Source organism: Chiroxiphia lanceolata, chromosome 1 (genome assembly GCF_009829145.1).
Source record: "Chiroxiphia lanceolata isolate bChiLan1 chromosome 1, bChiLan1.pri, whole genome shotgun sequence".
NCBI classification, from domain to species: domain Eukaryota; kingdom Metazoa; phylum Chordata; class Aves; order Passeriformes; family Pipridae; genus Chiroxiphia; species Chiroxiphia lanceolata.
Window position 1 is genome coordinate 120,884,701 of NC_045637.1, and position 26,136 is coordinate 120,910,836.

Sequence of the window (26,136 nt, forward strand, 5' to 3'; positions counted from 1 at the left end):
TTTCTTGGATTCATAGGCAAATTGTATTGCACATGAAATCTCAGTGAATACTGTGTTTTGTTAATATGTAACACATACAAAGGCACATCTATCAAATATGTTTACCTGACCTATCCTATCAGACTTATGCATTAAGAACCAAATCCTGAAACAGTAGTGTAAAAATGAAAATAGAGGAGCTTGGCCAGGAGCAAAAAACTGGAGCAGCAGATGGAATCCATGTTCTGTGCATGACTGGGTAACCCTTCCGGAGAGGTCAGTACTCTGGGCCATCCCTGCTACCATGGAATACATAGAGGGAATACATAGAGCCTGTGGCCTACGTCCTCACCCAACCACCAAGAATCTTGAAAGAAAACACAAGAATAACTGGATTTTGAGTTTTCAATGTCAGAATTTCACTTCTCAGTTTTACTCTGAAGGGACTGCAAGTTGATCATCAATTATTTAGATGACGACTGGGGACAGAAACTGCTTTTGCACCTACCATATAATGGATGTGACCAAATTACAAATGATAGATAATGAATCTAGACTGCTGCTTCTTTCTTAGTCCATTAATATATCTTTTTATCCATACATTTTCATGCATAAAACCCCTCAAATTCTCAGAGCTGTGTGATGAAAAACTATACCCTCAAGCCAACTGGGCAGTTTCTGTAGAATTAAAAACAAGTTATTGTGACTTTGAGAACCTCATGCTTGCTGGAAGTAACCAAGGGTACAAAACACGAATGGTTTTGTTCACACAGTTTTCTAACATGAGCACACAGTTGGCATTCAAAGCAATACAATAAGCATCCATACTGTCAATAATCACAGATTGCGCAACTGTTCACAGAGATCACTGTGCCAAACTCCATTTATTTTTATGGTCTTTTTGTCTTCTAGCATTCCTTAATTAAACAGAGTACATAGAAAATAGCCCAATCCCACAGAGCACTCCAAACTCCCATGGAAGGAAGTGAAAGGATCAGCTTCACAAACACTTTTTCTTTCCAGAACAGTTAAGAGAAACATGAACTTTGAACATAAGAAGATAAAAACAAGAAACTGGATGGAGAATGCAGACTTCCCAACAAGAATAGCATTCTACCCTTTTTGAACCAGAGTGTCAGGTCTGGAATAACCTGGCCATTCCCACACAGTCTGCAACACGGGTTGCAGGGGTCCTTGCTGCATGCTGGCAGGATCAAGTGCAAACACTGTAACCTCAAAAACCACAAGAACAACATCTGGTCCTGCCTGCAGCTGAACTTTAAGAACGATGAGGACAACATCTGGACCTACATGCAGCTGCTGGAGCCAGAGAATGGGAGAAATGAGAAAACGGAAATGGACTCACCCAATCTGTCGATTTGTGGAAGGTGCTTGTGTAATGACAGAACTGGACTGTGGAGATGGCATGGCTTGTTGAATCACAACGCTGGTGTCATGGTTTGGCATTCTTGTGTTTGTCAGCTGGTGAGATCCAGGTCCTGCCATCGCTCCTCCAACTGTGTTATGCATGGAGATATTCTGTGAAAAGAAGAGAAATGGGAGATGGTAGAAGAAAATGAAAAGAAATAAATGTCTTATCTTGGTTTTCTGTTCTACAGGAGTACAATTAGAAATCTGAAAGTATCAACAACATGGCTCCAGGTAAATCCCAAGTCAATAGATCTTGTTATAACCTACAATGATAAAGAAACGAAAAATAACTATTTATACTTTCAAGGGCAATATAAACAGAAAAATACCCTCAAGTTGACTAATCACTCTTCTGTGATTCTGTCTTGTGATTTATAATGGGGATATTCAGCACATATTCTCCTAACTGAACACCATATGAGTGCAGGACACCTTGATTTACTGCATGAGTTGTTTAGTGTGTACTAGGTCTGCTTAGACTGACAAGCAAATCAAGTTTTACAGTTATAAAGTAACAAACAGTATCCCATATATCATGAAACAGCCATTTCTATTAGCCTCCGTATATTTTATAGAGCAATAATATCCCAGAGGGTTAGAATAATAAAATAGTATTTTCACATATATAACCTTTGCTTCAGGTAGTTCAGAGCTCTTAAAAGGTTCTTACAAAAGAAAGTTCACAGATATCTCATATCCACTGAGCAAACAAGCCACAAGAGACCAGGATACTACTAAGGAAGGAATCATGGAATAAGACTTCTCTCCTGTTATGGCTATACATTCAATACACACTGCTGCTAAACCGCAGGGTTTGACTTGGCCTGCGTTTAAAAACAAATAAAACTCTCGAGCCAGAGATAACCCACAGTGTATACATACGAAAAGTGTGGTATCCTTGAGAGCATTATTTTTCCTATCAGGCATCAACATGTGGATTGTTAGCAGCAAGAGGAAAAGAAACTTTCCATTGTCACCTCATGCTAGGCTGAGGAGAAGGGGAAAAAAACCACCTTTATATGCACACTGCCACCAAGACTCAGACAAAGCATCTCCCTGACCACTGCAATACGCAGGATTAAAAAAACCAAAGCTATATTTCATTCAAAATCCTCACAAAAAACCCAATAGATAAAGTTGGTGAGAAAGGAAATTCAGAGCTCTGATCAAATGTGGAAGACAGAAAAGGCAGGTAACATGTTGAATCCTAGACCTAAAAGAAAGATTGTATTATATTTCTCATGGGAAAGGAGAGCTAATAATTAGAGGACCCAAATTAAAAGCATTATTTGTCATCCCCCTATCTCCCAGTTTTATATACTTCATGTGATTTCCAGGATAGTGTGGACACAGGAATCTCTGCTTCTTTTACAGAAGTTGTTCCACTCTTCATTAACACATAAAGAGGCAGAGGTGCTGCCTACAGTCGCATGGTTGGACCACTCACACAGAATGAAGAAGACCCAAGCTCTGAATTCCTCTTCCAGTAAATAATTTACACATTACGAATCAGGTCTAGAAGCTCCTTATTCTCTTAAGTATTCACTTAAGGAGCATGAATTGCAAGAGGAAGCCAGACCAAGGACCTTAATCCTAATTTATCATAGCACAGTAGTATGTCATGACCATCAGGCAGTAACCTTAGATATATGGAAACTTTTCCAAAAGAAATTCTCCCTCTTCGACCACATTCCTATTTAAATGTCACTTCTTCAACAGATTACTGTTTTCTGATGAAAAACCTGCTCAGTTTAAAATACATATATATATATATATATATATATATATATAAAAATATATAAAATCTCAGAATTCAAACTTGCACTGACTTTTTTGATCATTACAAGATTTTGCAAAAGCAGGTCTAATATCTATCCATGTGCAAGTAAATATTTTAATGCTATCACTTCCTAAAGCTTCTCCTTTTATATTAGGTAGCGGTGCTTCAATTAAAACCTATCCATATGTGATATTTACTTGCTTCAAAGTTCATCCTCATTTAATTTCTCGTTTACACTGCCTCCACAGTTTCTGAATGCTCCCAATTATTTCTGTATTGCCTGTTTGCTTTCAGTAGTATGTTTAACAGAGCAAATATTAAATTGAGGAGAGGCATACAGTACTTGTACCTCTGTATATATATGGGAACAGCAAAGACGAAAAGCATCAGTCACCACAATGAGTTTGCTCTGCAGTGCCTTTGCCATTGCCAGCACACACTGCATGAAACTGCCCAGGATTCAGAAAGCCTTTCTCTGGAATTTGCCCAAATTTTTACTGGACTTTTTTGTACCATGGCAGGGCAGAACTTGAAGATTTAATATCTTATGACTGTGCTCCTAGATTTGGTATTTTCTTTTCCTTCTGTTCCCATTTTCTCTTATAATTCCAGAGCTCTCTAAGGCATGAACGGTATAAAATATGATGGGTATGGAAAATTTTGCTTGCCCATAAGACATTGTAATTGTTAGCTTACATGCATAAACTTGAAATACAGTTTCAAAGTGTTAACAATTCCCAATAAACTGCCTGTTTTCAGAAAGCAGGCTAAATAAGTGATGCATGGAAAGCAAAGGCAGAACGAAAATCTGTCAATGTAGAGATCTATTCTTCTCAGTAATGCAACTGTTGTTGGGCAGAAACTATACCTTTATGCTTCCAAGTAAAAGCCTGAGATTTCCCAACAAAACATCAAACTCAGCATGACTCTGACACTCATAAGAAAAGGATTTGGCCATCTCAGAATAATTTACATTGGTGAGATGCCTGTGAATTTAAAGAGAAGTTCAAGCAAGTTCATACTTTAATGACAATACCTATGCTTTGAAAAATGGCAGAAAGGTAATGCACAATAGATCTGACACTAAGCCTATCTGATCTCCTTGTACGCATCATGACATGCAGAACGACTCTGTATCACCAGCACAGCAAGACTAGGCTCGTTGTGTGTGTGATGCAGGCAGTCTTCAGAACTCCCAAAATGGCCTTGCTGTGTGGAGCTCTGCATCTGGTTCTGAATGGGTCTGGATAGGATATTAATGAGCTCCTTGAAGGCTCAACTTTTGGCCCTTACAGAAACAGGAAAAATTCAGCAACATTGGCTGAAACGAAGACCTCCACTTTATAGTTGAATTGTTGCTTGGTTAGGCTGCTTCCAGCTCTACTTTTAAGGAGCTCTGCATGCTCTTCCACCAGAGATCCAGAAATGACATCTCATTTGATTCCCCTTTTCGTTATACTCCAGCTCTTAAGCCAAAGGTTAAGATTATTTGATACTAGGTAGGGAGCTCCCAGCATTCCAGCTCAGTGTCTACAGGAGCAATAATACAGACTGAGCTCTCCCTCTACTTTTAATATTCCCAAGACTCATCTATACTCTGAGACACACACACACTCAGAGTTTTCTCTAATATCTTCACAACTCTGCTTCAGCACTGGAAGACAGCATATGAGCTTATTATTATTATCTATTTTATTAAACTGAATGTAAGTGTTCACACAGGGAATAGGCCATCCTTATATCAGGAGCTGTAGAGCCACAAAAGTCATCCCCTGCTCCTAGAGATCAATTTAGTGAATCTTAATTATGATCCTCTATATTAAGAGAATTTATGTCCTTTAGGACTAAGTTTAATCCTCACTAAAGTACCCAGTCACTCCCACTGAAGCAGAAACCAGGATTATAACACTGAAGAACTTTTATAGGAATGCTCCCCTCGCCCATGTGCTCATGCAGTACTCTCCATCAGCATTTAACATTCAAATAAATAAACCAAAAAGCAACAAGCCATATCCACAAAACACTTTTAAATCAATGTGCTTATTCTCAACCTTTCCAGCTGCAAGTGGAAAGCTAACAGATCATCATCAGCTTAACCTCTCCCCAGTTACACTTTATTCCCCATTTTAGCTTCAGACTTTGAAGAAAACATTTGAGCATTTTTCTCCCACGTGCAACCATTTAACTTTGGATAGGCAACACACTTTTTTTTTCTAAAGGCTAGAAACTTCTTGAAGTCATGCTTCCATGTTCTGGTGGAGAGGATTACACATCACTCCACAAGAACACACACCCTCTTGGCAAGCATAGCAGAGAAATTACAGATTCACAGACACAGGGAAAATACATCCCATGACTCCAGACAGTCACCATTTGCCCTAAACTCTGGTTCTTCCAGAGAAACACCCATCCATGTCATACAGCACCACCTGTGTGACCCATCACCACATACTGAAGTCAAAGGATGAAAACAACTGATACGTCCTTTAGGACCTCTTGTAATATGAGCTTCAAACAGAGTTTGTTTGTGGTTTTAAACTATAAGAGCTAGTTTCTGAACCAAAGTCAGTTTTTATTTTCCTACTATTCTTTTTTTAACAGTGAAGTTTAGTAAAAATTGCAAACAACAATTTTATACAAGCTGCAGACTATTCAAGATCGGTTTGTGTTAACTTTTAGATCAATAGATCTGTCACCTATAAGCTGTTGTACATAAAGGTATTTTACAGATTATTACATAAATTCTCAAGTCAGAAGGCATTTGTCACGAAAAAAAATGAAATAAAAATGTAATTAATTTTAACAAAAACAAAAGCACTTTTTACTCTGTTTTCTGCAAAGAGTCATTTAACTATATTTTCCTGCACAACAAATTAAAATATTTTTCACATAGTTCAAGAGAAAAGGCATCAACTTTAAGAATTATAGAGAGAAATCAAATATACAACACTATTTTAGAATTCTTATAGCCTGTTCTCTCAGTGAATATATTTTAACAAGGACAAACATTCTAAGATGATACACATTCAAATGGCAATTATATATGGACTTTTAAGAAGTGTACAGTAATATCTTATCTGATTATTGAGATCATAGCTTCACAATACATGTAATACACACGAGTGTATTTCACCCATTGCACATGCTGCTTACACAACCAAAGAACCTGCTCGCTTAAAAACTTGGACGACACTGTTGTAAGGAAAATTATAGATTAAATGTGGCAAATAATGGCAGACTTCAAAATTATTTTAATCATATTCAATCTCCATGAAAATTATTAAGTCTCTATGAATTCTCTTCTGACAGAAGAGAAAGATAATCTCAAAACAAAAGTTAGCAAGTCTCCACAGAAACAGCACCAGCTCATTTATTTTCTCATTATTCAGGTCAATGTGGAAGGAAAACACCCTAACATGAGCCCATCACAACTGTTTCATCTGTAACTAGCATGCAAAATCTAAACTGCCATCAGCACTCAAGTAAGCCTGCTGTCCACTCAAGGCTATCAAACAGAGCAGAGGAATTAGGGAAGAAAAGAGAGATAAAAAATGAATCACATTACTAATGCAATTGAAGGTTTACAGGAAAAAGAAAGTCTATTATCAAGATTTACGCTTAAAAAAAAAAAAAAGAAAAAAGTTCCATTATGCAAGAGATGGGAGAGTGTAAATTTGGTGGAAACTGAAATGCAATACCTTTTCGTCTTTTTTTTTTTAAACTGTAACATCTGTAGAGCTTGAATGAGGAAAAGCACTAAAGCAGAAAAAAAAAGACAGAAAAGAACTGCTGGAAAATGCTCTGTAGTAACATTAAACATAAGGACAAAGCACTAGGAAGTTCTTATTGAAGACTGCTAAAATCCATTTAATTCCCCTACTTAGCAAGAGGTATGAAGTCACTGAATGAGGCTGACACATAAAAACACAGAACTGATGCCAAAGGATCTATTCCTCAAAACATTTCAAAGAAAGGCAAATGCTCACTTAATGGCTACCTGATAAAAGTGGCACATTACGAAAAACAGCAGGCATGATATATCCCAGAATGGGAAAGGACTCTTCCCTGCCCCCAAGAACCATCCAATGTTTACCCCTTAACTGGACCCAGCCAGCTGTCCACACCATGCTGGAGACTGAAAGGCCAGGAAGAGTACGGGTATATCTGACTTCTTGAACCCCAGGCACCACTGCTCAGTCAAATGTTATCAACCTGATCTCCTTAGGGGTAAAAATGTAAAGAAAAATTAAACTCCTTATTCAAAAACAACAAGTAATGATAGGCAGATGGGGAAAGAGGGGAAACATTGCTCTCACTGAAATCAAAAAGCTTTGAATCTGTACTTATCAGTCTCGGCCACTGGTTTCCAATTTTTTGGATCACAGACCTCTGTCAACCCTCTGAATTTCACACAGAGCACTCTGTACTCTTATCATAAATTGTGTAATTAAGGCAAGATGGTTCCACAGACCAGATGCAGATGACTTACCACAGCTTTGCGACCACCAGCAGTTCACAGACCAGAGTTTAACTGCCACTCAAAGACTGATTCGGAGCACCATGACTAGAATTTCTTGACAGAAAAAGGTAACATTTCCAAAGGTATCTATGAACTTTAATAGCCCCCGTCCCTTTTTAAAAATGTCTTCAGTCATCTGGAGCCTTAGTGAACAATTACCACTAATTAATAGATGAGACTTGTGTACTGGGGCTGGCTGGAGCTTTGCAAAATTTTATCTGAAATATCTATGCTGGAACATACAAGGAGACTTCCTTGTTGTTTTATGTTAGGATGAATTATTGTCAAACATAGACATGCAGGATGCTCCTGAAGAGAGACAAAAAACCAACCAAACAAAAAGAACCTCATAAATAATCTCTTTATCCTGTTTTCTTTCAATAGCTGTTACTATGTTATCAGAAAGTCTCTGAGATACACCAAGTGATGCAAAGCTCGTCTGCTTATCTCCAGCAAACTATGTGATGTTGCTAAGAAGCATGGCACAAGACACAGGACAGACGTATGAAGTGCTAAGCCAGGTGTAAGCCATCTCAAGGCTCTAGCAGTCACCACCATAACTCAAAGTCCAGAAGGCCCATTTAAGCACTACTAATCCTCTTAAGGCTGCTGCCTGAAGGGTGACAGCCCTGCACAAAATTTCCATGACACTGCTTGTGCTGCAGGCCAATCTCTGGTATGCCTCCGCTTGGCCTCTGCCCCTCACCCTCCCACCACCCCCACACATCCACCCCAGACACGCGGAGAGCACAGTCTCCTCCTCTGGTCCCTTCCTTGCACCTTCACAGGAAAATGCACATAAATTTCTTCAATGGGCAAGTTAAGACTCCCTGCCTATCCTCTACGTTGGCTACCGGTTTAAGCAAATGCTCTGACTTCTCTGATATTATGAACAAAATGCAGGATATTTAGAATTTTTGGTCTTTTATCTTAATTTTTGTGACATGATCTAATTGCAGTCATTCAGTGGTGCCCTCTAATTACCAGTAGAAGTGAATACTGAAAGATGACCCTTGTCTTTCAGGATTCCCTCCCTTCTTCCCCCACTACCCTCCTCATGCCCTTTTCAGCATGTCTGTCCAGACGATGCTTTTGACATATGAAGCCTTCTTTACATACACAGTAAGTAATATATGGTGTATACCAGATGTACCCATGATAAACCATTCACTAGAGAAAACGAAAAAAAGTTATATAAAGGAATATATTTCAAAGGAGAAGGAAATTTTGGAAGACTGGTTTCACTGGAGTTTGAAAGGAAATAGCTTCTCTCTGGGAAAAGATGACGTTAGATTGCATGCTTATGTCTTGAAGTTTCCTAAAGATATGTCCCATTTTTCTTCAGGGTTGCTTGTTTCATACCCAATTACTTGCCCAAGATAGCCATTAAAGCAATAGAGCACAAAGAGCTTCTTCTGTTCAAGTAACCATCAGTAACACCAAGTGTGCAAAGCCCAGTTTGGGTCACTTGGGGTGTTTTGCACTGCTAACACCACACTATATCTTCCTAATTGGGAGGCTGAAAAATAGGGGGAGCACAACTGGCTGCATGGATCTACCCAGTTCTATCATTCTTTATGCAAAAGCCATAAACTGACTATTTTGTTTCTTCCAAGTTGCCTATTGTGACATTTATAAACAGGAACCTGGCAGTATGTCAATGGTGCAAACTGATTTCCTTTTCTAAATACAATTTTAAAAAGCAAATAAACGAGGTTATGCCTGCTAATGAAACATTATATGCCATGCTGGAGCTAGGTTTTCTCAAGTGTATTCTCTAGAGCAGATGGAACACCAATAAACAAAAAACAACAAGCTCTTTTATAAAAAGCATGTTTATAAGAAAATACATTCTCCATAGAACTTTGCATAAGGCAAAATTTACTTATATCTGTAATGCTATCTTGGGGACCAAATTCAGAAAACTGGGAAACTTTAAATAAATAAATAAATAAATACATGCATAAATGAAAGCTCTAAGAAACAGAATTTGAAGCTCTACTTGAGTTTTTTCCAGCACTATCATTCCATTTCTGTAAATCAGACAGAGTGAACGTAAAGTGGGTACTCAAAGAACCTTCTCAAAGTAGGAACATGTCAACTTTTGCAGGACAAGCAATTAGACATCCAAAAGCAGCTGCCAGATCTGGAGGCCAGTCAGAGGGTAGCTGAAAACCTGGCTTTCCTTTCTTTATTGTAAGGAGTTTTGTTTTTATCCGTCGTGAAACAGAAAGCGGGGGGGGAGGGAGGGCGGCAATCCTCCAGGAATTGCTTTAAGCAAGCCTTTGATACTGCTAACTGAAGGGACTAGCATTTTCAACACTATGAAAATCATTTATAATCTGTTAATAGCAAATTCACAGAGACAGCACTTTGGCATTTAAATTTGTTATATTTTATTTAAAGCTTCTTTGAAATTCTCATCATTGATTTCCCTGGCATAAGTTATTGGCATCATGCATGAGTTACAGCAGTGGCTGTTGACTGCATTCAATGACCAGAATATTTTTTAGACAGAGCAGTTGGTAAAGGAGAGCAAGGATCATAGCAACAAAACAGCCAGTGATTTTCCATTCAGGCAGTTTCAAGCAGAAAACCAGCAGGCTTAACTTTTCTGCTAAGAAGTCAAGTGGAAATGCCGCTACTCTGGTAATAAAATGCATCTCCTAAATATTCTTTTAACCCCAACCCACTGTGGCAGCTGTGTTGGGCCAGGCTGGCTGGTACTACATGGGGACTAAAACAAAAGGCTGGGAAAGGTCCAGCAGTCAAGGCCAGGGGTGGTCTCAAAAAGCTCCCAGACAGACCATTTGCTACACACAAGAGATCATAGGTCTAACCAGTGGAGTGAGTTGTCAAGTGAGCTGGAAGGAAAATACAAGGAACACTGAAACATCAAGTCAGGATCAAGTTAATTCACCAGGCGTCCTGGGAAGTAATCACAAAGGCAAGCATGCAGTTTTGCAGCATCCTCAATAGTTTCGATGGATTTTAGGTTGATGCTTTCAACCTAAAAACGGAGAGCTAGGAGAACGGAGCTAGTTTAGTTTAATCTTGGACTGAAAGAACTTAAATAGAATAAGGTACATCATTTTGAAGCATTCAGACAAAAATTAATAACTTTTGTAGCCATAAGAGTTTAAAAGTTAGAGTTTAGAAAGGCAAAAAGACTGTCTATATAGAAAGCAAAAAAGTTAAATACACTTCTAGCTGAGGAAAGTTCACTTCGAGTGAGTACAGAAAAGGCTACAGACAAACAGGTATTACAAGAAAGTGTTCCCTGAAATCCTGAAGCTCGTTAAGGAGTCTAGTTAAGCAGAAACATGCTGCCCTTGTCCATCTCTGTCTTGGTTTCATCAATTGGCAGACAGGCAGGAAAAAACACTAACAAGACTAGGAGAATAATGAGAATAAACACTCTTGGAAGAAAGATAAACCAATAGTGATCCTTCTACAAGAAACAGAATTGACCATCCATTGATAAAGGCATGCACCTTTGGTCTTAAAGCACAGCTTGCTGGAGATCTATGGAAGAAGAGCTACTGTTAATGGGCAAAAGAACAAGTAAGCAACCTGGTGTAGAGCTGAGACATACAACTTCCCCGGACTGGGACAGCAGAAGAGATCAGAAATGTAACTCCTTAGACTCCAACAGTGTTCTGCAGATCAGGTACGCTGGGAACTGCACAGCCACCCTTTTCCTCACTCTGCTACAGATTTACTGCATGACTTTGAGCAAATTACTTCACATTCTTCTGTCTTACATGTAAAGCAGGACAAATATCTTCAACAAATACAGAATGCTTGGAAGTGACAAGAAGGGAATAGCTTTTAGAGACAACACAGTATACCTAAGAAAGCAATATAACACAGCAGTGACAGAGCCAAAGGGGTTTTTTTGGTAAGAGAACTCCACAGGACTTTAGAGTAGCATGCATTTCAGCCTCACAGAAATGACAAGAAATCATAACCAAGATACTTTAACCAATACAGAAAATAGTTACATGGTGAATACAATTAGTAGAATTGCAAGGCAAAAGAACAGTTCTTTGATGATTAGAAACAGGAGAGCAGAAAAGGACATATAAATCAGTAAAAAACCTGCATACTCAAACCCAGAAAGTCCAGATAACATTGTAGGATCTATCCTTCAGAGAAGGGGAGTTCCTTGTCTGCAGAAAATTGGATCCAATTAATGCATTGCTGGCTGTACATCCAAATATGGGCACTAAAAATTGTGGGCCATTTCAGAAGAGTCAGGCTAAAAATCTTACAGAGGTTATATGGTGGTGGTGGAAGGGGTGAATTCTCAGTTGTAAAGGCAACTGAGAAGGCATCTGCTTTTCTAACTGGAATAAATGGAGAGAAAACAAACAAGCTGCACTATATTTGATAATGCTATCAGACGATCATCCAGATGTACACGCTTCCAGTCACACTAATTAAATGTGGTGTGGAGCCATCCTGGGGAAATTACATACGTGCCTTTAGAATACCATACGCTTCTGAAATGTCTTGGTGAAATCTCACTCCATCTGAGGAGCCACAATGCTCCTTCTCCTAAGTAATAAACAATTGGTCCTCCTCTAATGGTGTGACTCAGCCAGATAGATAACTTCATTCAAGGAGGAAAAACATAATTCAGGCAATGGAAAGCAGCAGTTTCAGCTAAGCCATGAACAAAACAGGGTAAGCAGGCACTCTTGAGGAACAACCCAGCTGCACACGGAGAGCTGCTAATTCTGTGTGCCCTCCTCCACACAGAAGCTTTTGCCTACAAAGTGGGTGTCAGTGGGATATTTACAACTGAAGCAAGTTGAAAGACAGAGGAGAGAGTTGGGAATACCAGCCTGGCACAAGTAGCACCATGATCCTGTTATCAAGAGCAGCTAGGTCTGGGGTATCAGCATTAAAGAAGAGTATATTACCCTTAAACGCAATAACAACACTGCCATTTAAAACCCACCTAATTTACAGTTTGATTGGAAGTTTTTACTACACAAGACTCAAAATACAGCTGCCATGGAGTCTAGGTGCTGCCATCTGATTTTTCTTCATCATCAGAAGACCACGGAATGGACACTGCTTTGGAAATCCATTGGATCACAGTATCTAAGCACAAGGTAATAGGTTTTCCAGTAAAATAGCGATCTGAAGGTGATTCTGTGACTGTTTTAGCCTTTCTGCCAGTTCTCTAGGAAAATTACAGTGGCACCTCCTGGACACAAACAGCATTTTAAAGATTTAAGCTGAAGATAGCTGCTAAACAGCATAACCTTCAGCACTCATGATGATTAGTATATAGGAAAAGGCAATACAAATCCTGTATGACACTCTGAAAGCCATTTCCCAAATATTTCATAACTAAGGGCTTGAACTCATTTCAAATACTTGGTGCAAATTGTCATATTTGAGACCAAAGGCTAAAAAGTGCTTTTTGTGACTCAGCGGCAGGTCTTCTTCAAAATACAGGGCATCATCTCACATTTCTGGCCTACAGCTGTGAAAGGGTTTGCAAAGCTGAATCCAGTGAGTCTGGATTGCTAGATCTGGCCCAGAATTTTGCCCAGAGTTTCACTTCCAAAAGATCCAAACAAGAGAGCTGCTAACTTTGTCTGGATTTACTACTCATAGTAGATATATAATAAGACCAGAAATTTTAACTCTCCCAACAAGATTTATTAAGTGTTGGCAGGGATGCATGTTTACGTTTAGCACCGAGAGAAAAGCTATTCAAGAGAGAAAGAAAAAAAAAAGCAAACTCAATGAGGTTCAAAGCAAAAAAATGAATAAAGATTTGCGTGATAGTAGAGAATATTCTTTGTTGTTCTTTCAGATAATTTGCTTTAAGGCAGAAATATGATAGACTGAATTTTAATAAGATATGGTAAAGTCTGTGATGCAGGTTTATGCAACATGATTATTCTTCCTACAAAAAGGACAGACCCTACAATACTTGGTCTGTCTCTTCTTATAGTAAACACTGCTAATGCTCCTGGAGAAGGGCTGACCTTGCCAGCCAATTACATTATGCTAATTTGTCTGTTACTATAACTCCTACAGAGGCATTCACAGCTCAAAGCAGGACAGAGATTTATATTGTCTCTTCCAAGCTGCAGACTATGGATGTTAATTTCTCTCCCTCCTTCCAGTTACACTCTACATGGCAATATCTGCATGCAGTGCCACTGCATATTCAAAGTGACTTATTGCCAGCTTTATTCGACTTAAAAGACAGGCTGTGGTCCTACTTTGCCCTTCCAATAACTGTCACTCTGTCTCAGAAAGCATATGCTTGGTAACAGCTGTTTTCCTATGAAAACATATGGTTTCTCATATGCTTTTGAAAACACCACAGGAATGTATTCGCTTGCTAGATGCTAGTGCTGTGTCGCTACATCAAGCAAAGAAATCATCAAAAGGATCTTCTATGTTATGTATTGCAAAAATACCTATTGTTTTAAAGCAAAAAAAAAAAATCATCCAGCTGAAAATATTTAATGTAAAAATAAGGCTCATAATTTAGGAGTTGTGTGCACTACAATATTACTCGAAGGTGAGATCAAAACATTGGTCTTCTATGGACATACAGCAAACAGCATGCTTCATCCAAGCAGTTTGTAGTCCATATTGCTTCATGAAAATAAAAGCTCATGAGATGTGGCTCATCTAACTGCTGGAAAGATCAGAAGCTTCCCTAGCATCTTTCAGTTGAGATATGATAAACAGAGTATCAAAAAACAATTGAGTCACAGCAGTTTATAATAAACTACTGTCCATCAAGTAAACCACAGTACTGACCTTCACATGCTTCTCTCCCTCCCTTCATAATATTTAGGGCAAGCTAAGAGTATTCACACAGCCAGTTGCATGTCAGAGGAGATAAAAGGTAGCTGATTTGTTGGGTTGCTTTAATTCAGGTGTGCTCAGTCTAAGGTCAGGTTAAACTGGAAGCTAAATATTTTGGTAAATAAAAGTTCTGGCTGTGGCTTTGGCACTGATTTTAACATCAACTGACATAGAAACTGACATAAAATGGTAGAAAGTTTTCAAAGTGTTTTAATGGCAGTAAGGGAAGTTACAGATCAGCAGAAAAAAGAAAAATGCAAAAACATGGCTTATGACAAGGTCTTACAGAAGTTTTCCATTGGCTGTAAAAATAATTCCACTGGAATGCTTGTAGAAAGGAAAGAAAAAACTATATTCAAACTAATTTATGCTCTAGTATCAGCATAATCAACAAAACCACACAAACATGACTCCAAGACTTCCTGAACATACTAGTATCTCTAGCTGTTATTCCAGTGTTTCTCATTTAACTTGAAAAATTTTACACCTGTGTCTTGGTCACACCAAAAAATCCCCCATCACACTGAAATGTTAGTGTTTTATTACCTATTAACAGTGAGAGGGCACAAACAGAAGTCCACACAAATCTGTATCACTGACTTTACAATTTCCAGCTGATCCTGTTGCACTGCACTTGGAGTTAATGCCCTGAGCCACAGTCTGACTTTTAAGAAGGTGCTTAAGCATATGATGCAAAGAGGTCAGGGAAGCCAGTGAACAGCAAGAACTTGTGAAACTCCTCTGACAGCTTGAGGTATGGCCCTCAGGCATCTGGTGGGCCTCTTTCCACGGGTTATGATTCCCTCCATGCAGTCTGTGAAAGGTAACACTTGCCTGGTGGTCACATAGGTCACTATGAGGATCTTGCATTTTGCAAAGTACCGGCAGATGTGCAATAAACCCATACTGACCTTCTTTCTAAAAGCAAGCAGCAACCAAAGGCTTAATAGGATGCCCTGGGCATAGAAGACATAAGAAAAGAGGTTGATTGCTTGCGCAACTGTTTCTACCAGCAAAGAACTGATGTACCAGGAACAAAACTAAAAAATCCTCAGAGGAGATTAATACATGATGTTTCACTGGGAACATAGAGTCCGTGTCTGAAGTGATATAAACCAAGAGAGGGAGTAGAAATATTTTCTTACCTGACAAAAAGATGCTCAAATAGAGATATAACCTTGTTAGTCTGGTTAGACAACACAAGGAAATTATGATCACAACTTTCACTAATACCTTCTTAATAGTGCCCAGCGCTCTCAATCCCAGAAGGTAACTGAGAGCACCTTTTGCCGAAGGTGACTCTTTCAAGCTCAGATGAATAGAAAGGTCAAAAAGGTAAGAGTCTGTGACATTGAGACAAACAGTTTGTACGTGGTAATGGTCAGATCTGCAACCTACAGGACAGAAAGATCCACCGTGAAATCAGATTTGCTTCTTTTTCTGTTCACAGACTCAGAAGAAAGGAAAGGAGGAGGGGGAGAATAAAAGTAGGTATAAACTGCCATTCAGAGGTTTCTAATCCTGACAAAAACAACAATAATATGCTCCTGTTTGACTTCAATTTGATATCCATAACTCCAGTTCTTCACTAGAAAAAGAAAAGGGTGATTTACAAATGCATGTCCAGCCTTTGCAAATGCATCCAGGAACCTGTGATAACAGGTATTTTCATAAAGCACAATGGCGTGAGTGGACTGTAATGTACATACAACAAAAATTAAATCAACTGCTCATATTCAGCACATAGCATATAAAAATATTAAAATATTTATAGAATTATATTGTTTACTTACATTTCTCTTCAGAATCAGAACTAGCTTTCCCATGAAGCCAGTTAATTTGCTCACAATGATCAACACATTATATATTTCTGAAGTCTCCAAAATTTAATTTTCTACTCATTTTTCAGCTGATGAACAAAAGGAAGCTGCTCTTCCTGCATAATTAACTTAGCTTGTACTCCTACCATGAACTGTCTATACAAGGCTATATCTATAGTAGCGATATGACAAAGTCTCATCTCTGACCTTGCTAGGCATGTAGGAGAAAAAATACAAAAAAATCCATCAAAAATCACACTGCAGACTCCAGAAACTTCAGCAAAACTGACCTCACACTAGAGGTGATCTAAGATTACCTCATTATACATACAGACATCCACTCTATTAAGCAATATTTTCAAAAGATGTAGTAAAAGGAAAGCCCAATATGATAACATGTTGAAGCTTAAGCTTTCCAATCAGTTCAGTGGGTTTACATGAGCAAAATTGGTCCCTTGGTGAAGTTCTAATAATTTCTCCATTGCAATTTTAGCTTCTGATTATCTCTTTATTAACTATTGTTGGCAGAAGCTTATCTGCTTGACAGGAGAGAGAAGGAGCATTTACAATTACCAGAGTACAACATTGCTTTACATCCCAAAAAGAGTGAGCGTGTCTAGCTATCAGAGCTCATGGAAGTGACAGGGATCTGATCCAGACAACGTCTGTACAGCCAGCACTCCAGGTTCCTTAGTTGCTCAGCTCTTTCACACTTTGAATGCATCAACTCTGGAACAAGCAGAGGTTCTTTTATTCTCCTGGAAAACATCTTGTGGTATTAGGTTAGTAATTTAATCTTGTTGGCAATATAATAGTTATGGTATAATCCCTCATGTTATAAAAGTAATTGCCATAATCATAAGCTACATTCAATTATTTCTTTTTTTACAGTGCAGCTGCAGTGGTTTCCCACTCCCAACCTGCCATCCTGTCACTGATGAGACAAGAAGGGGCAGAAAGCAGAGCTCACAAAACACTACTACATCCCATCCCTCTCCCTTGCCTAATAGCAAGTGACTCCCCATCCCAGTTAATAAAGAGCTCCTTGTCCCTCCATTATGCAGTGTAATCTTTAAAAGATTACATTCTCATTTGGGAATGAGCCAGGAGCCAGTGGGAAATTCTCTAGTAAATTGGATAGAGAGACAACAATATGAAGGGCAGCTGGATGGAAGCACATTTTTTCAGGGCATTCCTATTCCTGGGGCCCTCTGGCATTGTTAGAAGTCCTGCAGTCTCACTTCTTTTCACTGCTCCGTTGTCAGGATAATGCTATTCAAGAAGAAGGGGATACAGATTAGCTGGTTTGAAGATGGAATGTGAGGAAACGAATATTGAAAAGTAGTAAGAAAAGAAGGAGAAAGACCAATTATATTTTTAATCTTACCACCTTACATAAAAACAAGGAAAGAGCACTTTGTTTTAAAACACTGTATTAAGTGGATCAACTGCAGAAGTAAAATATGGTTTTTTTTCTTCCCTGACTGTCATCAAGAGGGCAATTTGAGCGCTCCATCACTAACAGTATATTAAGAAGTGTTTTGAAAGGAACATTTCCCTCACTGACTCTTTCCCCTTCCCTGCACCTTCCGACAGATGCATTTGTTCTGTGGAATCTACTTTCCACCTCAACCTACCTGTGATTCAGAATGGAGAAAATTAAAACAATACAGGGCAGGCAGCCCTATCCCATTTATCCCTGCACACAGAAGAATGCAAGTGAAGGAGAAAGGCAACTGGACTTTTTGCTGTGAGGGTTTTTTTTCCTTTTTTTTGTTGTTGTTGTTGGGTTTGGGTGGGTTGGTTTGTTTGTTTCACGGTTGGTTTAGGGTTTTGTTTGGTTGGTTTGATTTGGATCTTTTTAGGGTTTTTTTACATATATACACACTTCTATAGTTCTTCGAAGTATTTGCTCAAAAAATCACACAGATTCATGTATCCAAAAGAGCAGAGAGCTGACTCATGTTCATTGGGTCAATAATGGCATACATTATTGACCCAATAATATATATATCATCTACATATATATATCATCTACATACATATATCATCTCAGTACCATATTTTGTACAGAAATATCATAACATAACAAAACAAAACAAAAAGCTATAACAAATTCCTTTTTTTTTAGTAGCAGACCTTTTCTATTCCCCCAGAAAAATAAGTTTTTAATCATAACATTAAATTCTAATCGTTATTCCCTTTCATGTAACATAACTATTTATTAAGAGGAAGTAAAAAAACAGTTGTCACAGAAGGTTATCAGAAAGATTGGGTTTCCCCTTAAGTTTCTGTTTATCCAACTACAATTTTCTTCACCTGCAGGGCTTGAGTAACAATAGTCACCTATAGTCTACGGGAGGCAGTAGTTACAATACATTAAATAGAGGATTGTTTGCATTGATTTAAAATCTTGATGTTGGGAAGTCCTGATTCAGCAAACTATCTCTCTTCAGCAAACCCCTGTACACATGCTTGAAGTTAACCATATGTTTAAAACCTATTGAAGTACATGGATTTTGGCCCCATTTCAAAAAATCAGTTATATACACATTTAACTGGCTGAGATGGATGAAGCAAAGAAAAGAAACTGGGATACAGGAGGTGCACCTGAAGAAGACTGGAGCCAAACAATAAGCCACAAAATAAGAACTTATGTGCAGAGGTGTAATATGTGTAATACTTTTCCTGGTTTTCCTGAAACATATATGTTGGCATTTACACTTGCATGAGTTTACTGTACTGGAAAAAAAATAGCATACATAGGAGAACTATGATAACTTTGTCATTATACCAACTGGCCTTGCACTGATGCATACATCCCAAGGGACATGCACAGAGATCTCAGAGGTAAGACAGCAGTGTGATGAGAGAAAGAATATTTTAAAAAGACTAAAAAGAAAGCAGAAAAAACAGTGTCCAGACTGATTCTCCTTTTCACTTTTTCAGGGAAAAACTGTTCTAATACCCAACATTAACTGAGCATCTTCATTTCTCCTCTTCTCTTGTACAGCCACATCCTTTGACATCTCAATTTGACATTTAGTGGAGAAACTGATTCCATTTCCTTGGGTTGGGGGTGGGTTGGTGTGGTGGGGAGAAAAGGAACTTATATTTTTCACACTCCTCTGTTTCTGCTCCTCCAATTCTGCTGACAAGTACATCACAGGAATATTTTAATGCCCCACTTCTCAGAAAACAAAGAACTCTCCTTTTAATGTCTGCCTAATGTGAGTGCTGTTTTTTCACTCTTTCTCTCACTTGAAAAGCCTGATAGCCTCCTCAGCTTTCTTCACGTGTAAGTAATATTACTTTTCCCCTTCTTCTGTGCGAATTTTCCTTTCCATTTTTCCTACCAAGTCTGACTTGCAGTAGTAATAAGTCCTTTAAGTAAGTAAAAAACAAAGACACTTTTCTTCCTTTCATTTCTTGCTCCCCTTCCTCAACCCATACTTTCCTGTCTTCCTACTTTCTCACCCCTCTAGGACATCAGGGAGGACTCTTCCAACACAAAGCAGGAGAGACTGGCAACATACCTTATTTTTCCTTCTTCCTTGACAGGAGAAGAAAAGGTAGGGTTGGGACAAAAATAAGCTGCCAGATAGAAGCCCAGATAATCTGCAGATCAGGCAGCTTTCACCTTTTCTTCTAGGTATCATGTGGCAGTGTAAGTGATGAAGCCACAGCTCCCTTTCTGTGCCCACTTTGAATTTCCCTAGGCCTTGCTAAATCCACAGACAGGGAAAATACCACTACCCCACACACACATGCCTCAGGTGAGGAGAATGGGGAGGAAGAGTAAATATCTCCTAATATAGGAGTGAAACCATGTTGCCCACACAGACACACATGCTTCAATAATCTCTTGAGAAGGAGCTCAGAGACCTACTCAACTAACGGCTGTAGAAGACTTTTAGCATTTACTGAAAGGTGCTGTGGCACCTCCCTCATGTCACATGCATTACACTTACGGGCTACACAGATAAACATTGTACTTTAATGGGTTTTTACTACAGTTTCTTTTGCAAGTGTCTTTTATTTAGAAAGGGAAATTCTAGCCTTTAATAAAAAATATCGGACCAACGATAACGAAAAGGGAGAACACCAGGCTTACATGACAAGCCAACAAATTTCCCTAAACACTGTATTATAAGTATTTACTGAGACTCAAATAAAAAAAAAAAGTCATAAAAACCTTCAGAAAACAAATTTCCAAATAAAACCCAGCATAAAATTAAAAGGGTCACTAGTCATCTTCTGGAATTCCAAAGAAAGAAAAAAAATACTTCTCCAGGCTCACAATGACTTTCCTATCCCCATTAAGCCTATTTTTCCATCAAGAAGATTTCTCTTAATAAAAGTATGCCACAAAGGATCATTAGGCAGGAAAAGCGGGCCAGGGCAAGGATAACAAAGATGAAAAGAAAACTGCTGAGAATTCACCTCTGCTGTTTATTTTGAGGCACACTTAAGATTTGAGTCGGACGATTCTAATTGTATTCAATGATTTAGTTCTCTAAAGAACATAAACAAAACTAGCAAGGGCTAACAGCCAGAATAAAGCTTTCTTCATAATCATAGAGTAAGGTCAGCTTTTGTTTGTTCTTTTATATGGTAATCTCAATGCCTCTGTGTTGACTTTTAAATTTTAAAAAATGGAGAAAATAGTTTTTGAAAACTAATGGCCTATTTATGCAGGGGCAGCTCTTTTAGCATGGTCACATATTTTCTAGCTTCTTTTGGCTCTACTTTCTTTATCAAGTCTTTTAAAGCTTTTACACCTAATCTAAGTTAGCATGCTCTGGTTAGCAGCTTGTATCCACTGAAAGGCGAGGCAATAATCCATCTAGGTTCAGGGCTTTTTCATAGAACTGATGCAGAGCTGTGTCAATTTTAATGTCATGCTATGGAGAGTGCATGTAGCTCTCTCCACTTTAGAGGATTAAAAGTGACCTCTCTTACCAAAATCAATAAGGGCAGCTTGCTGTGACTAATAGGTTGTAGAAATTCAAAAGAAACGGTTTGTAACACTGAGTTCATTCTCCCCATGTCTCTCCCCACCCAGCCCCAGACTGGCTGGTAGAGCTGCACTTTGACATGCACATTCACATGGCAAACTGATGTCTGTTCCCTTCCCAGGGATCAGACTGAGCCACACACAGTTTACTCACATATCAGGGAAGAAAAAAAGCTGATATTTATTTGAAAAGAGTGGACTTGGCGACTTCCAGAAAGAATCATGTGAGAGAGAAACCAGAATAAGGAAACAGTTAAGATGTATGTATTTTTACCTCCCTAGTATGCCTTTTAAAATGCCCTATTTTTACATATTAATAGAACATCAACTACCCAGATACTTTACATCACTTTATGACCACAGTTGTTTTTTTTCTAGTCTCTGAGCAAAGGTTTTTATTCCTTCAGAGCCTTGCCTAGTTGTAATAGGTTAAAAATTGAAATGCCATTAAAGTCAATGAAACTGCCCCAGAGATGTATGAGGCTATACATCCAACTGTAGCTTTGTTAACTGCCATCACATGTGATCAGTTGTTCTGGCTTCTTTCTTCTCTCCACTACTCCTTTTGTTACTCTGAAGTATGTCAGATTTAAAAGTTAAGTTTGTGGGCTTTTAGAAGGACAGTAATTTTGTACAGTACTGAAAATGGGACATGCTACAGTGTGCACACAACTGGTGTAAAGTGAGTTTTCAGGGTTTCGGTTTCACATTTTGTAAGCCTAAAGAACACCAGCAACTCAGATGTGGATCTCCTTCTACCTTATGGTGAAAATACCCTTACTCTCCTGGATGTCTCTGACTTTCAGTTTATCCTGGTTGAGGTTCAAATTAAAAATCCTTACCCATGGTTCATAGCTTGTGGACATTTTCTCTGCCTAACAATCACCATCATTGTCTGTATGCCAAAAAACAAGACTTGCCCTGGGGAAGCAAGGGAGAAAAGGGGCTGAGGCTGTGGGAGGAACCCAACTGTAAAGGTTTAGGAGTCCCTATGGAGGTTTATAAATAGTTGACTGCCATGTGCAAAATGTGAAAGAAACCCAGTCAGCAAAAGAGCTGTTGCTGTTCCGAAATTTTCTAACTACATCCATTTAGGCAGTAGACAGAGTTATAAACAAACATTAAATCAAGAAATTATTAGCATTTGAACTTTAGCAAGATAATAAAATGTGCAGGGGTATAATCAGCAAATAATAGGAAAGATCTGCAAGCGAACCCACCAATTAATGATAAATACGACTTGGCACAGACTAACTTCACCAATATGGATCTCATTAGATGGCCATGGAACCTGTTCCTGCAGCAGGCCTCTCTGACTGAGGGAAAGGTGAGGTAACTGAAATGTCAGCACACCCAAACCCTCACAGTTCTTGGGGCTCCAGGATTGTAACCACCTGGGCCAAAATGACAACCTTATGCTGCCGGCAAGGCCATGCCATGATGTTCCAGTCTTTAGCCAATTCATTCCCTTGTCTCAGCTTTTGGACCTTTGCTCTGCAATTCCCTCTCAATGAAGGTGACTGAGAACACGCAGCTTCATTGACTCTGGAGAGCAAAAAACCCTCTTTCCTCTGTTCACCTTGCCTTATTAATGATACCTCTTATAGAGGGAAATGCCCCCAAGCAAGCAATATCACTTAAACAGATAAATAATTCGCACATGAGGCAGGGGGAAGGGGGGGGGGAAGAGATCTTGCCTTATTAGACTAGAAACAGACACACCATGTTAATACAAAGAATCAGCATATGGTTCTAATAGGCTTTCTTAAAATGATTTATCAGCTGTGATTAAGCCCTCAACCAGCATGTCTATCTTCATAAATAAAGTAAAAGTGCACCTTGCTCTGAAATATATCTGCAGTATCTTATTACTCACCCAACCATATCGGCTGCAGTCCACTCTGGGGAGCAAAGAGCTCGTGTTTAATAGCACAGTGCACGCTCTAAAGAGACTGCTGAGATTTAGGGGCTTTACCTAAAAGATAGACTTATAAAAATGCCGCTACAGGAAAGGTTTATCCCTTCTTCATGTGCCATCCAGTCCATCCTGCTGAAATCTGAACTAGTAACAAGAGAGCTGTGCCATTAAAAACATTCCTAGGAGGACCAAGGCAAAAGGCACAACTACACCACATTGTTGTGAAAGAAATGTCAGAATGAAATTAGGTAGGTCTCTTTTTTGGGGTAACCAAAATGTACAAAACACAACAAACTCCCAAACATTACAAGAGGGTGACTCAACTTCTTTCAGACAGAGACAATAAGAAGCAGAAGGAAAGTGGACTGTCCTGACTGAGCTCTGCAGGATGAGTCATCAGCTGGAATTCAGAAGAACATGGAAGGATTATGGTTATGGAAGTTTAACTCAGTCAAAAACGTACGCCCTCAAGAATTGCCTTTCTGCACGATATAGCCACTTACTCCTGAAAACACATTCAGGTCTTCCCTTGGAGTATGAGGATCTAAGTCCACAAATCCATTCAAACAGTTCATTTCTACAGAAGATAAGATAGACCTGCCTGTCAGAAGATAAGGTGCCGTACCAGCAGCAACAAACCTAAGTTAAAGCCTATTTATATGAATATTTATGGAAGACTGTTTTGTCTTGCCAGCTTTCCTGCACCATTACACAGAAACTGTCTCTTTTGTGACAGAGTTCAGTGTGGCAACTAAGTGCCTGGAGATGGATACACACTCAAAACAGGACTCATAAAGCCAGGGGACTGAAGGGCCAACTGCAGAGCTGCCATATAAAATACAATGTACCACCACATGTCTACCATGAAATCTCCGCACGTTAAGAAAAGCAGTTAAAATTCAGCAAGCCTACTCATCTGGAGAGAGGAGGAGAGCATTCTTCCTGTCTTTGGCAACACTGAACAACAGCTGATAAATCTTTAACACACATGGTTTGTGGGATGCCCTATGCTGAGACCGAGGAGATATGGAATCAATCCGAGGCTCTGCCACAGACTTCCTGCGCAATTTTCAGCATGTCACTTCAGCCCAGATCCTTTATGGTAGCTCTCTGATTGACTCCTGCTTTCTTTCAGTGAGAGCAAGGCACCAAAATGCATTTGAGGGTGTCTATCAATCTTTTGGAGCCATGCTACTAAAGATATTTAGGAATCAAGAGGCAAAGCTGCTTGCTTGGCTGAACAGTGGAGAGGACCCAGATCCCCTGCAATTCTCACTCTGAGCCTGTGATTCCTTCAAGAGCTTGGTGTCACACTACAAAGGAGCTTTGGAAAGCAACATCCTCTGGAATTTCTTTTTCCTTAGAAAATAAGAGACAAAGCATTTACCTTCTCCATAGGAATGCTGCAAAAGCTATTTTAATTAAGAAAAAGGGGATGTTACAAAACAAAAATGAACCCAAAAAACCAGATCAATAACCTAATGCAATGAACGCATATGAAAACTCAAAATAACCCTCAGAAAAACTCTGATACAGAGTTATAGTGTATCTTTCTAGTACTTCAATGCATCATCCAGAAAAAATGCTATGGTATGAGGATGCTTACATCTTCATATGTGAAACCCACCGAGTTTGTGCAACACAAGAAATGCTTACTGGGCTTTTCTATTCCACTGAATTTAAAGGCACTGATTTGGTATTTACTTTTTATCTCCTTGTTGCATTGTAGAGGTTTCCTTTAAAAAAAAACAAACTTGCAGAATTCTTTTCTGGAGGTCATAGAGTCACTGAATTCAGCATGAAATCATGAGATGGTATAAGTTAGGCAAGTGTATTTTATCTACTTTTCTATGCTGGTAGAACGAGAATCTAGAAGGTACAACCCAAGTTTATGTCTTTCAAACACACATTGGACTGTGGTGTTCAACAGGGCACTACAGTTACAGGTCCTCCTTGCTTAACACAACTAAACTGGATATTCAGGCTCTTTAATCCTTCTGTAGACTGAACTTATTTAACCACCAAAGGCTCTGTATTTGATTTTGTTCTTTTTCTTTACTGGACTACTTCAACTTGCTGATGCTTTTCTAGCAGTGAGGTGCCTGCAGTGGGGTAGTATACTTAGAACAGGAATATTAAGACATAGAGAGGACTTGCTAGCCATGAGCTTCCCGAACTGACACTGAACAATCCACATTAAAACCAAGCTGTAATTGAGAATAGCTGTTTCCCTGCTTTATTTGCATAATTTACATATTAACCTGTAGAACTGAACACAGGTTAGAAGATTTCAAAGTTGCAGGATAAGCCTCAGGAAGTGATGCGTCCAAATTCTAGCGTAAGCAGAATGTTTGTAAAAACGCCTTCATGTTGAAAATACTCAATATTTGTAAATACTACTTGATGTAATACTCGACTAGCTACTCTCAGCATATTTCCACTCTTTCTTATTTCATGCAGGGAGGTCAGGCTAAATGCATTTTAATGAAGCAGATCCAAATAGTTATTCAGAAACAGATCCTAACTCTTCCCATCTTTTACATTATCCTCTCAGCTCCAACTCAGTGCTCAAAACAAGACGTGACAGCAGGGCTTGTCCAGTAGCAGCAAAGGTCACGTGCTTGCAAGTATAACCCATTACAAATGCTTTGGATACTTAAATGTTCCAAGCAGTATAAACCTTAGCAGCTAGCAGGCTAAGACAATCACCTAATCTGCCAGCACTACCTATCTCGTTGAGTTGGGTTGCATATTTTGTCTGGGGTCAAGATGTCAATTATGTCCACCTCAAGCTCCTAAGAGCTTTAATATTTACACTTCTGC

The 26,136-nt window shown here is 38.9% G+C and overlaps 1 protein-coding gene across 8 annotated transcripts in view; it reads right to left on the bottom strand.

Annotated features, from left to right (window-relative positions):
* CREB5 (cAMP responsive element binding protein 5) overlaps positions 1–26,136 on the bottom strand; it is a 255,401-nt gene that overhangs the window by 172,346 nt on the left and 56,919 nt on the right. For all 8 annotated transcript variants that reach the window (XM_032704266.1, XM_032704207.1, XM_032704216.1 and 5 more), the window contains one exon: positions 1,346–1,518. In XM_032704266.1, coding sequence (XP_032560157.1) covers positions 1,346–1,518 — 173 coding nt within the window. The remainder of the gene's footprint in view (positions 1–1,345; positions 1,519–26,136) is intronic.